The sequence below is a fragment of the Nipponia nippon genome, unplaced genomic scaffold (assembly GCF_047370975.1).
Source record: "Nipponia nippon isolate SJK-2023a ecotype South Korea unplaced genomic scaffold, ASM4737097v1 scaffold_2, whole genome shotgun sequence".
NCBI classification, from domain to species: Eukaryota; Metazoa; Chordata; class Aves; order Pelecaniformes; family Threskiornithidae; genus Nipponia; species Nipponia nippon.
This window is the reverse complement of record NW_028262336.1, coordinates 47,227,491-47,241,030: the sequence shown is the minus strand read 5'-3', so window position 1 is coordinate 47,241,030 and position 13,540 is coordinate 47,227,491. Positions and strand designations below refer to the sequence as shown.

The 13,540-nt window shown below is 50.3% G+C and overlaps 1 protein-coding gene across 2 annotated transcripts in view; it reads left to right on the top strand.

The window, feature by feature from the left end:
• RAI2 (retinoic acid induced 2) overlaps positions 1 to 12,338 on the top strand; it is a 44,943-nt gene extending 32,605 nt beyond the window's left edge. For both annotated transcript variants that reach the window (XM_087757375.1, XM_087757376.1), the window contains exon 2: positions 10,176 to 12,338. In XM_087757375.1, the coding sequence (XP_087613501.1) occupies positions 10,281 to 11,945 (1,665 nt within the window). In that variant the 5' untranslated portion in view covers positions 10,176 to 10,280 and the 3' untranslated portion in view covers positions 11,946 to 12,338. The remainder of the gene's footprint in view (positions 1 to 10,175) is intronic.
• Positions 12,339 to 13,540: the final 1,202 nt, after the last annotated feature.

The following is a 13,540-nucleotide window of genomic DNA, read 5'->3' as shown; positions in this document are numbered from 1 at the left end:
GAGTCTGGTTTTGGTAGCTCTTTGGCCCATCACTACATCCTGTCATTAGGGACAATATTTGTGCCACTGAGAGATCAAAGGTACAGGCAGAAGAAGGGGTTTGCCCTTTCAGCCCACCGTGGCAAGCTGGGTGGCACGTGGCAAGCTGGGTGGCACACATGCGTGTAGTTAATCACCTGCATGTCCTTACCTGTGGTCTTAGGAGCATTCGTACCTCAATGCTCAAAAAGGGTCTGAGAGCTGGAAAGTTCAGTTTTCTACTTGGTTTTGCTTTTCTTCTTATTATTTATTTATTTAAGCCAGACTATATTAGGACTATGAGAGATTATGTGAAAGTTTGGCTTTCAGTTGATTTAAGATGAGTTATAGAAGTGTCAGGATTTGCTATTCTAACCCCCATGGCTTCTTCTTCCTCTCTGTCTCAAGAAGGTCTAAAAGCAAGGCAAGTTTAAGGGCAGTCCCCTCGAGGGTGCTGAGGTTAGCCCTATGCTGGCCTTGTCTGCACCAAGAAAAACTGGTTTTTAACTGGAGCTGGCGTGCTGTAAGGAGGGAATGGAAAAGGGTTTGCAGCACATCTGAGGGGCTGGGGCTCTCGGGGTGCATGTGGTGGTGGTGGCACCTCACTTTGTTTATGGGTTTTGAGCTGGTGAAGCTGGTTTGTTTACCCCTTAAGGGGTACTCTAGCGTGCTTCACTTGTGTGGCTAGTTGGGAGACAGCCAAAGTGGTCAAAACCATGCTGGTGTAATGGGGCAGTCGGATGTTTTGACTGCAAAAGTGCCGTAGCAGTTTAAAAACTGATTTTAACTTTACCTCACTAACCTGTCGGCTGAGACTTGGTACCTGGTCTGTGAGGGGACCCCATCCTTCATAGCCAGGAGCAAGACACATTCACATAAGCAAGAAGAGACAGGCAATGGACGTCGGCCTTTGCCACACTGATACCAATTCTCATCTGGATATTGGAAAAGATCAAATGAATGTAGCAAAAATATCTGAGCCTGGGATCAGTGGAGAGGGTCAGGACAAAATAGCGAGCTGAGTGTCTCTGAGTGGAGAACAAACCTCCGCCGGGGAACTAATGAGGCTTTGAAGTCGTTTCACTGACATCAAACTTGGAAATCCTTTGTAAGAACTGAGATGCTTTAAGAACTGTTTAATAAAGCACTTGACTGGGAAAGGAGCAAATATTTTATCAGGCTGACACTGAGTGCTCTTTGTTTGGGGTTTTGGGGGAAGCAGGGCTGGCAATTATGTTTAATTGGTATCCTTTTCCTCTTGTTATCATTGGTGTATCGATTGCTGGGAAAACAAAATGCATGGTTTTTAAAATTTACTGTAAAGTAACAGCTCTCTTGTTTGTTTTGTTTAGCTCTGTGCTCTCAAAACAGCTCATTTTTCTTTGCTTTGCTGGCGAATATAATGTTTTGATTGAAAATGATACTAAATAATCAGTTAAATGGGATATTTAATGACAGGAAAAATTGTTTAAAATAATTTTTTCCCATAGGAAAATCATGCGCTTTACTTTTCGAGCGTAAGAAGTCTTTTGATGCTGGCGTGAGTCTGCATTCTTCCTATGATCTCACTCCAAAAGTAAACACGTGGGTGCACCGCATGTTTGAAAACCGTGGAGGTCAAGGTATAGTAAATCTCAGGAGCTCTGATGCAAGAGAGATCCCTAGAGTAAGTCCAGTTTTTCCCTGATACCATTTTAATTTAGACTTTCTTAGACTCTCACCCGCTGCTGGTTTGCCTTCCCCATGGGAAGCTGACCTACTGTATGAGAAGCAAGCCTGGTAGACGAGGGGAGAGCAGTGGATATTGTCTGCCTTGACTTGAGGAAGGCCTTTGACGCTGTCTCCCAGAAGATTCTCACAGACAAACTTTCGAAGCACAGGCTGGATGAGCAGACAGTGAAGGTGGACTGGAAACTGGCTGAATGGCCGGGCACAGAGGATGATGAGCAGCGGCACAAAGCCTAGTTGGAGGCCAGTGACTGGTGCTGTACCCCAGGGGTCGATACTGGGTCTGATCCTGTTTAACATCTTGATCAGTGATCTGGATGATGGGGCAGAGCGTGTGCTCAGCAAGTTTGCTTATGACACCAGACCAGCAGGAGTGGCTGATACATCAGAGGGTCATGCTGCCATCCAGAGCAACCTTGAAAGGTGGGACAAATGGGTGGATGGGAACCCCATGAAGCTCAACAAGGAGAAGTGCAAGGCCCTGCACCTGGGGAGGAACAACCTCAGCCACCAGTACGTGCTGGGGGCCAGGCAGCTGCAAAGCAGCTTGGCAGAAAAGGAGCTGGCATGTCCTGGTGGACACCAAGTTGACAGGAGCCAGCCATGCCCCCTTGCCGCAAAGAAGGCTAACGGTGCCCTGGCTGCATGAGTAGGAGTGTTGCCAGCGAGCTGAGGGAGGTGATCCTTCGCCTCCCCTCGGCACTGGTGAGGCCACACCTGGAGTGCTGGGTGCAGCGCTGGGCTCCCCGGTCCAAGAGGCACAGACATCCTGGAGAGAATCCAACGAAGGGCCACAAGGATGATGAAGGGATGGGAGCACCTCTCCTATGAGGAAAGGCTGAGGGAGCTGGGACTGTTCAGCCTGGAGAAGAGAAGGCTCAAGGGGGATCTCATCCATGTATAGAAATATCTGAGGGGAGGGTGCAAAGAGGACGGAGCCAGGCTCTTTTCAGAGGTGCCCAGTGACAGGACCAGAGGCAATGGGCACAAATGGAAACACAGGAGGTTCCCTCTGAACATCAGGAAACACTTTGTCAGTGTGAGGGTGACCGAGCCCTGGCACAGGCTGTCCAGGGGGGCTGTGGAATCTCCATCCTTGGAGGTATTCAAAAGCTGCCTGGCCATGGTCCTGGGCAGCTATCTCTAGGTGGCCCTGCTTGAGCAAGGGGGTTGGACCAGATGACCTCCGGAGGTGCCTTCCAACCTTAACCCTTCTGTGATTCTGAGAAGCAGAGGTGCACAATGGGGCTGAGAGGCAGGGAGGAGAGCGCGGCAGGACTTTCCCAGGAGCGAGCAGCCCTACAGTTTGTCTTTTGGGGAGCTGATGGTGAGAAGATGTTCCCCCAGGGCCATGCAGGCAGCACCTCCCCGCTGCAGGTGCTTGGGGCAGGGGTGTGATTGCTGGGTCCCCGACGCACCCATCCCACCATGCTGCTGCAGCCACTGATGTCCCCATCCTGAGGGACTGTGTCACGCTCTGGGAGGAGACATCTGCATGCTACCAGCAGCATCAGGGGAAAGCTGATTTAAACAGATACTTCTGCAGTCACAAAAGTGGTAACTCATTTTCCCCGTTTGAACAGAAATTTGGAGCACGAAAGCTGCAGTGAATCGGAAGAGCCTGCTGGGTCGAAGGGACGTCACCAAACCGGGTGGCACATGACTCAGCAGTAATTATGGCTGGCAAATTTATATTTGTCCTTCACATGTCAGGTTTAATACATCAGACTTCCGTGCACTGTCTCCGCCTCGGAGTGCATGTTCAGCTTACTGCAGGCTAAGCAAGCTGCCGCTGTTCAGGCATTTCTGTACTATGCTAAGGGAAAAAAATAAACCACCTTTTTAAAGGTTTTATATTTGGAACCTTGCTGCAAGGTTCTTCCAAGCGTAACAGTTTAGAGACCCCCAGGAACTGGAACGTGCTGTGGATATGAGGAACTTGAGCATTTGGGAATAGCAAGATCAATCTCCAGTCATTTCAAAGTAGCCCTGTTTTTATAATGCCTGCTTATACGTAATACTATGTACTGCACAAGCGGTGGTCCTTTTGAAAGTAGGAGACCTTCAGTTAAGTGTTATATCCAGTTATCTGAATAGTTTGCGAATGGAGCAGAGGAAGGGAAGAGGCATCGGGCAGTACGGCGGCGTGTGCTGGCTCCCTTACGCTTGGGGTATGTCACAGTTTCCGCTGCAAATGTAGGGGTTTTTGCGAGGCTTTCAAATTGGATATAAAAATTCACTACAGGTTGAAATTTGTCAGGCAAATGCTCTATTCCTTCCACAGCATTTATCGTCCGTCTTGTATATATTGCCCTTGGGAGTAAAGACACTGGTTTCAGGTCTTTGACAGGATTTTTTTTTTTCAGTTGGTCTGATTTGTTTTTAAATGAGAAGAAAGTGAGTTCTCTCCTCCCTGGAATGGATTGCTAACTACAGGCTGTTGACAACAGCAATATAGTTAGCAAATATATGACTCTAACGTGGCTCTTTGCAGGCGATCAGCCTGTGCAATAGGCAGACCGCCGTGGTATTTCTCAGCTGAATGGTTTAAGAGACCGAAGTACGATCAGCCAGGCAAGCTGCTGCATTTGAGGACGATTGTGCTGTGTGCCGAAGCAGTGTATACATATTGTCAATATGTCCCATCTATAATGTGCCATTTTGCACTGCCGTAATGATTTCCTTTGCCTCTCGTTTCCCCAGGGCTTAACAGCCTGGATGGGAGCCTTGACACAAATAGGTTCTCCCCCCAGGAAGGATCCATAATGCAGCGGTGGAAAATAAAAGAGTACCTGTTGCATGAGCTGCGTCGGAGCCTTGTTATTCCTCCGGCATCTTCTGAAGTGGTCTGATGAGATGCTCTTGCTTTAACTGCTCCTTGGCAGCGTCCAGCTCATCCTCCACGACATAGCTCCTAGAGAGTGAGAAGTAACGCGGGGCAGCATGTAGGTGCGCCGTGAGCTGGGGGCGTTGCGCAGAGGGACGAGGAGCAAAGGCTGCGGTTGTAGCTTTCATACTGGTAGGGATACCCCGCTGTAGCCCTCCCTCCTCTCTCTGGCTGATACCAGAGTGAATCCTGCCCGTCTTTCCAGTGTCTTTCTCACCTTGCCCTCGGTCGCTTTTGAATGCTGCCTCCTAAATCTTAACAGGGAGTTGCTGGGTATTTGAGCCAAGGGGGAGAGGGCAGGGCTAAACTGGGATGTTTCCATCCCAGTTGTGACCCTTGGAGGGGACAGAGAAGTGCATCCCCAGTGGTATCCCTTTGGTGATGACCAAGGAGGCATTGAGCCCCCTTTCCAGAGGTGCTGAGATTGCGTTTGGGGTCTGAGTGTGAGCCGGCAGGAGGGTGAGGGGCCGGTTGCCTTAACAAACAGCCTGAGGGTCTCCTCCGCTCCGCCTGCCCCATACCTCGGAGGGGGTCACTGTCAGCCCTCCTGCGAGCAGGGAGGGGACAGGTCCCACCGCCCTCCTGGTGCCTTTGCACCCGGCCGAGGTGTGCGTGGGGGTATCAAATGCAGCACCACAAATGGTGAAACACAGAGGGAAAGGTTGGTTCACCATTAGCTGTGAGCTGGTTACTGGTCTGCCCTTTGGTGCCTGAGGATTACACTACTAAAAGGGTATGCGGGATGGCCAGGATTGTCAATCCCAGGTGCCTGAATATGTGAATCAGTGAGAAATGTGAGAGGGAAACACTGCTGAAATCATCTGTGGTTTGCATGTATGGGAGAGCCAACCTGGACGTTATTTGTGCATTAATAGCTCCATGTATTTGGTATATGAAAGCTCACTTTATTCAAATACATTTTTTCTATTCTAGCAACAAGACACCAATAACAATACAGTAAAGCCTTTATTTGTGTGTGGCTCGAACTACACAAAGCAAAAACTGCAGGACGGAAGACCATTTATTGTTTGTTGGTCTGTGTCAATATGGGGCCTCGTTGCCCATTTGTGTATTTACTGCAGAAGGATGCAGAAAGATGGGTCGGGCTTCGGCCACCGAGACTGCTGAGGACAAGCAGGACTCAACACAGAGCTCCTTGCCAAAATCCACGTCTCAGTAGGGCGCAGGGTGGGTGCGTGGTTTCGTGGTGCGTCGAGGGCGATGGGGCGTGCAGCCATGCGGTGGCAGGATCAGCCCAACGGGGAGCGGGCTGTGCCGGACCTGGCGCGGCGCTCTGGTGGGCTGCATGCCACCGGGGGTGCTCGGCAGGTCTGCCGCCCTCCCGAAGGGTGGTGGGGTGTCCTCGTCGGGGATGCGCTCGCCACAGCCCTTGTTAATGGGCTTCTGCAGAGCAAAAATCAAACGTTGCTTTTGGCAGGAGGATCGGCGACAGCAAGCAGTGAGTTTTGGCAAAACACTGAAGTCCAAATCCATCCATAATTTTGTCCCCAAGCTGTTCCATTAAGTCAAGATTTCTAATTTTGTTTTGGTTTTGATACTGTGTTTATACCGAAAAGAAATCCAATTTTTCCAGGAGATACTGAGCAGGGCATCCCACAAAGGGAGTACCTGAGGCCCTTTCCGTCGTGTGCACAGTATAATTTGCATTCTGTGTCAATAGCGAGGTACAAGCCACAGTACGGACAAGCAAGCGGAGCGCGGGGATAGCTGCGTGCAGCGCAGTGCGGAGGTCCCCCAGGAAGGCATGCAACAGCCCTGAGAAAAGTCTCTTGCACGGCCATCAGCAGGAGATTAAAACAATAAGCTGGAGTTATCACCCTGCCTTTCGTGGCATTTCTGGAGAGCTAACACACCGTTTCCCGTACAGTTACACACATCATTGCGTGGTGCCGTGAACTTAACTCTTATCAGCACCCCAGTGGGAAAGCCCGGCTTATTTACAATAGGGCTCTTTTCAGTGTTGCAAGCTCCTTTTCAATTAAAACAAACAGCAAATTAAATATTAAATAGATAAGTAGGGAAATGGAATGAATTGATTTTCCTGCACACAGGTGTGGCAGAGGAAACTTAAGGCAATTTCACTGAATTATATCACCTTCATTGTGTATATTAGGTACGTGAAACTTGTTCTAAAACCGGGGTAACTCTGAATACTTTATGTGCAGTGAAGCAGCAATCTTAAAAAAAAAAAACCAAACAAACGAAAAAACAAACTCAGCACATACCTCAGGTTGATTTTTATTAAAGGAGAAATATAGTATAGCTATCACTGTTAATACCAACATCACTGAAAATTTACTTTAGTTTAAGTCATCTCCATGTTGAGTTACAGTTTTATACCCTGTACTTGGTGTTTGTAGTATAAAAAAGGAGTCCAGGAACTACAAAACACCGCTTTGGACAACTTCAAGCTGTCTCTTGATCCCAGATCTTCAAACATTTCCTCTTTTGAGGCCTGGGGACTTGGATCCTCTTCACTCCGTCTGCTTGCTGACCTTGGTAATAGGTGTGTAGTGTAGTACATGTTTAGCAGGCCTGGGATTGCCTCCCGGGTGAAACCAAAAATTGCGTTACAGGGCGGGGGGGGCAGTTGCGCTGGGACTCCGCTGTACCTGGCCACCAGCTACTGCCAAGCTGCAGGCTGCGGGCAGGATCATGAAATATTTTTAAGTGTGTGTGTGTATATATATATATATATATGTTTGGGGTTTTTTTTCTGTAGCTATCACATGCTCAAGAAGCAGGTGCACTGGACGTAGGGAAAGGTACGCTTCCATGTAGGAAAGGTGAGAGGGGAAAAAGCCCACCCCAAGCCCATAAACACGGGTCAAGGGCTGCACATCACGTTTCTCTCCTTCTCCTTCCCCTCGCATGGTGGGGCCCTCCCAGAGGCAGTGTAGGACTGCGAACTCAACAGTATAGATTTATAGATCCCAGAAACATAGAGGATTGAGCGTGGAAAACAATATTTGACTATGCTTTAAAAAAAAAACAAAACAAACCAACCCCACAGGCATTTCTTCAAGGTGTCTGATGGTGATAGATGATCTCGTCTTCCCCTCATCTAGATATTTCCTCTGCCTCCAGCCCTGTCGCTTCTTAAAGCAGCAATGGGGGGATTTTATTATGTTTTGTACTTTCATCTTCGGCGGTGATCTGTCTCTTTCTCCCCGGGTCCGTACAGCATGCTAATCCCTCAAGTCTCTTACGCAGCGTAATTTTCATCTTAATTTTTCTATTTCTCGACGTTAAACGGGCTTGCCAGGGGAACAGGGGGTCAGTTCCTGTCCCCGCCAGGTCATTAATTCCCTATGAAAACACGGCAATCTCACGCATCTCAGGCAAACAGAAACATGGGGAAGAGCCGGTGTCATGTGCAAAGCACTCGGCTGTGCTGCGGCAGCTGGAGGAGCAAAGATGCTGGTGTGCGCTGCAGAGACCGCAGGGCTTTAAACCGGGCATTTTAAAAAGAGGGAGGGAGAGATTATGTAAGAGCAGTAGAAAATAGGTTTTTAATTCCTTAACAGAAACGACGACGTCTATTTTTTTTTGGCTTGAATCTGCTGAGCGGTCTCCTCATCGTCTTTATTTTTAGAAACAATTGCTCTTCTTTTTTTTTTTTTTCCTTTTTTGAAAACAAGACTGGCCCAATTTTTTTGTACTGATACTTGTCACTTTCTGAATAAGGGATTTGATTTTTGCTCCTGTTTTTCACTGCCTGGGCATCGCTGCCTGCCTGTAATCTGTCTCAGCCGAGGCTGGAAAAGGAAACAAAAAAAACCTCAACCCTGTATTTGTGAATGTTTTCTGCAGAACATTTCACGAGATGAGAAAAATCCGGAATTATTCTCCATAAGCCAGCAGCAGGAGGGGAAAAGAAATGACTCATCTGTTTACTTTTAAAAACCCTTTTTAAGAACTCAAACGCGCCTGATAAATTATTAGCATTTTACCCAGCCAGCCTCCACTATTAACTCCCGACATTTCTGTAGTCTTGCGCTCGCCATGGCATCTCGCTGCCAAATCCAAGGATTTACAGGTCTCAGGAGAGACTCGGGAGATTTCCCGCTTCCCTGCCTTGGCCATTTTTTAGCCTTTGTTCATGAGGTCTGCTTTTTTTTCCCCTTTTCCCTGTCCCCTCTTAGTTTGCAGGTTCGTCAGTCCTACAAACATCTATGCGAGCAAATCATTTCTGTAAGTGCCAGGGCCGGCGGAGCTCTTCGTGCGCTCTCAGACACAGACACATCCCCAGGCTGGGATCCTCACCCATCCAATTTCGGAGTGGCGCTGCCCTTCCCATCACCCCAACGCCAGCGTGCCTGCGGGACGCGGGGAAGCGCCTCGCTCCCACCGGCCCGGCCAGCCGGGCGGCGGCGATGGCACCCATCTCCTTCGTAGGGAGCGGGATTCAGCTGCGTGCAGGTGAAAAATGTAAATTTGGGGTGCGCCGGTGCTTTCCCATGGTAACGGAGTTGAAAGTGGACAAGTTTCCATGGTGATTATTACTAGGGCAGGATGCACCGCGCACTTCGGGAGAGGCACGGGCGGTGCCAGCCGGAGCGGCCAGCCCCCAGCCAAAGTCTGCCGGCGGCAGCTCGCGGGGCAGGAATTATTTATCCTCCTGAGTAAATGGACACGCAGCGCCATTAGTTTGCTGCTTTTTTTTTTTTTCAGAGGAAGAGGATGTTAATCTTCTTAGGAAATAGGCTGCAAATTTCACTGCAATCATAAATGGAAACCATCTCTGCCCTTTTTTAACTGCCATTTGCTAGGTTAATATAAAGGGTTGTGTTGTCAAAATAAACTTGAAGTTGCTTTGATTTTATTTTTTTATTCTTCATGTCTTTTATGACTCAGGTGCCTGGTTCACATGACCGTCTGTATGTTCACATGACTCTCTCTGTGGCAGGGCAAATGTCGGGGTTTGGTTTGGATTTGCTCCTTTCTCACCCTGCACATGGCAGTTTCGGAGGTGCTGTACGCAGCGTGCAGCACTCGCCTGCTTGCCTTTAGTAAATCCCACTGGGACAAAAAAAGGGACGAGTATTTTAGGGGAAGCAAGGACCCTTTGCCCATGGCAGAACATTTCTTAGCCACGTTATTTTTAGAAATGTTTGGTTGTGGGGCTTTTGTTGAGTTAAAACAGTGCGCTGTCGCACGGCTCTGCCGTGCACTGTCATTTGTTTAAAAATGTGAAACGGACGGCCCGAGTCCTTCTCTCAGGCTGCGTACTGGGGGGGGTTGGCTGCAGGCAGCCCTCGAGGCCTTTTAAATTATCTGTGTTTACGGCTAGATATAAGTTCCTCAAAACTCTTCGTACAACACTCATGGATGTATGTATATCTAGCATCTCCGTGTATATATATATATACACACTCTACCCTGTATTATGGAGCCATTAGCCTGAAGCGTGGAAACGTTTAACGGCTTTTCTTTGACCATGGGGTCTTTAAAGGCAATTGCAAATATTATTTTAAGGAGGAGATTTATGTGGTGCCTAAAATATGTTTCTGGTTTGCAGGCCAAATTATGTCCATGCCGATGCTCCTGGCAGCCCAGAGCCGCCGTGGGTCTCGCTGACGGCGATGTAGAGGCGGCGCCGGCAGAGCCCGAGAAGCCCTGTGACATGGAGGAGCTGTACAAGGACGCCCCAAACCTGCCCATGGACGTCACCAGCTCGCCCTCGGCAATGGCCAACAACAAGCTGGAGAACGGGGTGGCCCAGCTGATCACGGCGGAGGCCTGGAACATCAACTCGGCCGACCTGATGAAGAAGGCCCTGTCCCCGCTGGTGACCGTCCCCGCGCCCTCCATCCTGACACCGCCGGCCGAGTCGCAGAGCGGGGTGGCCCTGAAGGTGGCGGCCACTGTGCTGCAGCCCATCTGCCTAGGGGACAGCCCCGTCGTCCTGCCCATCCACCTGCAGGTTGCCGGCAGCGCCGCCCCACAGATGCCAGCTACCAACGCTGCCACCCCCTACGTCATGACCAGCCAGGGCCCCGTCCCGCTGCCCGTCCTCCTGGAGCAGCACGTCTTCCAGCACCTGAACTCGCCCCTGGTGCTGCCCCCAGGGGCCGCCTGCCCTGCCAGCCCCCTGCACGCCGGCCTTTTCCCCGGTGCCGCCGCCCCCGTCGGGCAGCCCCAGCTCCTGGACCCCAAGCCCTCCGGCCAAGCCCAGGAGCCCGTCCTGCCCCCCGTCTTTCAGACACCGGGGTTCGCCGCTGTCCTTCAGGACCTGTTTCCCTCGCAGGGAGCCCTGGGCTCTACCCCCTGCCAGCCCCCGCCCGACTACACCACCCTCCCACCCCAGGCCTTCAGCTCGCCCCTCTCCCCGCTGGTGCCCCCCGCCACACTGCTGGTGCCCTACCCCGTCATCGTGCCCCTGCCCGTCCCTGTCCCCATCCCCATCCCTGTCCCCATCCCCGTGCCCCACGGCGCCGAGGCCAAGGCGGCCCCCGACCCGCCCAAGCCACCGCTCTTCACCCCCCACTCCTGCAAGGGGACCCAGACCCCTCTGGAGAAGGAGGAGACGAAGCCCTTCGACCTCCTCCACCCACGGGAGTTTCCCCAGCTGAGCCGCCACACCGTAATCAAGATGGGCGGCGAGAACGAGGCGCTGGACCTCTCCATGAAAGGGCCGCCCGTGCCCCGGGCCAGTGAGGCCGCCCCGCCGCCACCACCCGAGGACGGGGCCCTGGACCTGTCCCTTGCCTCCTGCCGCAAGCCGGGGGGACCCCACGGGGAGGCGGCCAGCACCGGTCCCGCTGCCCCCGCCGAGGCTGGCGTTCACCCTGCGCCAGACAAGCTCCCTGGCCCGGCCACCCCCTTCGCCCCCTGCAAGCCCCAGGAGGTGTCGGGCAAGGCAGAGGGCAGGGCGGCAGCCGGCGGGCCAGCCGAGCTGCTGCGGCAGCCGCAGAAGTGGTTGGTGGAGCAGGCGGGCAGGGCGGGCTGCGAGCCCAAGGCCGGCAACAACATCGAGATCGTCAGCACCTCGCAGACAGCCAAAGTCATCGTCTCCGTCAAGGACGCCGTGCCCACCATCTTCTGCGGCAAGATCAAGGGCCTGTCGGGGGTCTCCACCAAAAACTTTTCCTTCAAAAGGGACCTGCCCCAGGACTCGGTGCTGCAGTGCTACGACGTGAAGAGCCCGCCCGAGCCCCGTGACAGCACCGAGGCCCTCAGGAAACCTGTCAAAAACAGGAGCGTAAAGCTAAAGAAAATGAACTCACCGGAGATACATATTCTTCCAATCAAGAAGCAACGGCTTGCTGCCTTTTTTCCAAGAAAGTAAATTATGGGTTTTTAGAATTTTAAGATTATTATGAGAAGAAGAAGAAAAAAAAATAATAAGAAAGATGCACTTGGTTTTAAACTCATTTAAAACTTTAAACTATCTTTGTAAGTTATTTTTGGGGGAAGGGGGAGAGGATCGGATGTAGAGTTCCTATAAGCTGGGTTGGTTTTTTTTTCTTTCTTTTTTTTGTTATCGAATTTTGACTTTTCATGGGAAACTGAATAAAAAGCAACCTATTTTTCAAGCAGATTGCACATTTTGCAGCTTTAATGGAGTAATGGATGAGTCAGAGGGGTAAGAGCTATTTTCACTGCCATAAAGTGCTTTGATGATGTAATTCTTCATAATGGTCGGAATGGAAATTTCAAAATAAATGTTTGTACGTGCTAATTGGTTGCAGCATTTTTTTGTCATTTCCGAATTGCTTTCAGTGTACGGAGAAGGTTTGGCAAAAAGTCTGCAAACTGTAAAGCAGCGCAACTGACTTGTGATGAGCCTAAAATGTTAAGAAAAAATAACAGGCTAAGAAGAATGATATTGTCCCACAGCAACGTCGGAGAGCACGGCGCAACAGCCGCTAACGATGCGCCCAAACGAGCTTCCGGAGGAGCGAGAGCGAGCGGTACGGCCCAGTGCACACCTAACGCCAGCTTCGTTGCGAGAAACCCATAGGAAACGGTCTTAAAATATTAAGTAATATTAGCAGTCACTTAAAAGCCTAAAAGTCAGGGAAAGTCGGTTGCTGGGGGAGGCGGGGAAGGAAAAGTCACGTAATTTTTCCCCACCTGACTACAGATATATGGAAAAGTTGTTTATTGTTAGTTTTCTAAGTTTTTTTGATGGCTGAAATCAATGCACATGAAAGAGCAGAACTGTGTAACTTTACCACTCGGCAGTGTACAAGCCGCCCACATCAATGGAGAAATGTGAATGTACAATTAAAATAAAAGTTCTGGTAGGTTACGGTTTTGCAGTTGTGTATGGAAATGAGCTGGAGCTGCATTATTCTACGTCGGCTTTTAAGTTCACGTGGCTCGCTTGTAAAATCCCATCCCGACAGAAGGACGAACATGAGAGCAGGAGAACAATTTTCGGTGGGCACTGCCTTTTTGTCGCTATACCTGTTACATAGAAAAACTTTTTTGCTGTTATTTCAAATGACATGTTCCCAGCACCGCCCCAGTACTGCCTAAATAAAAAAAGCGGTTGTAAACCCATCAGCTGGATGCCGTTGGATGCTAACTCTGCCTTCCTTTACCTAGCTGCGGCCAAGCTACTTCCAAGACTCCTCTTGGGCAGCGTTGGGAAGGTTTTTACAGTTGTTGGTGCAATGAGAAGTTGCCCAAAGAAGCAGCTTCAGGGTTAGAAGTCTAATCACACAGCCTTAGGCACTGGTGTCATGCCAGAATCTGTTGAAACTCTTGATGCCAGCAGACACCAATTCACTGTTCAGAAAATGCCCCTGCCTTAGGAGGTTAGGAAGGGCATGCTGTTTCTCTTTTCCCAGGCTGAAGGATCGCTGCCCTCTTGCTCAAGATGAAAATAGAGGACTTTCTCATAAGTGTGGCATCAAATTCTGTCAAACTCCTGCT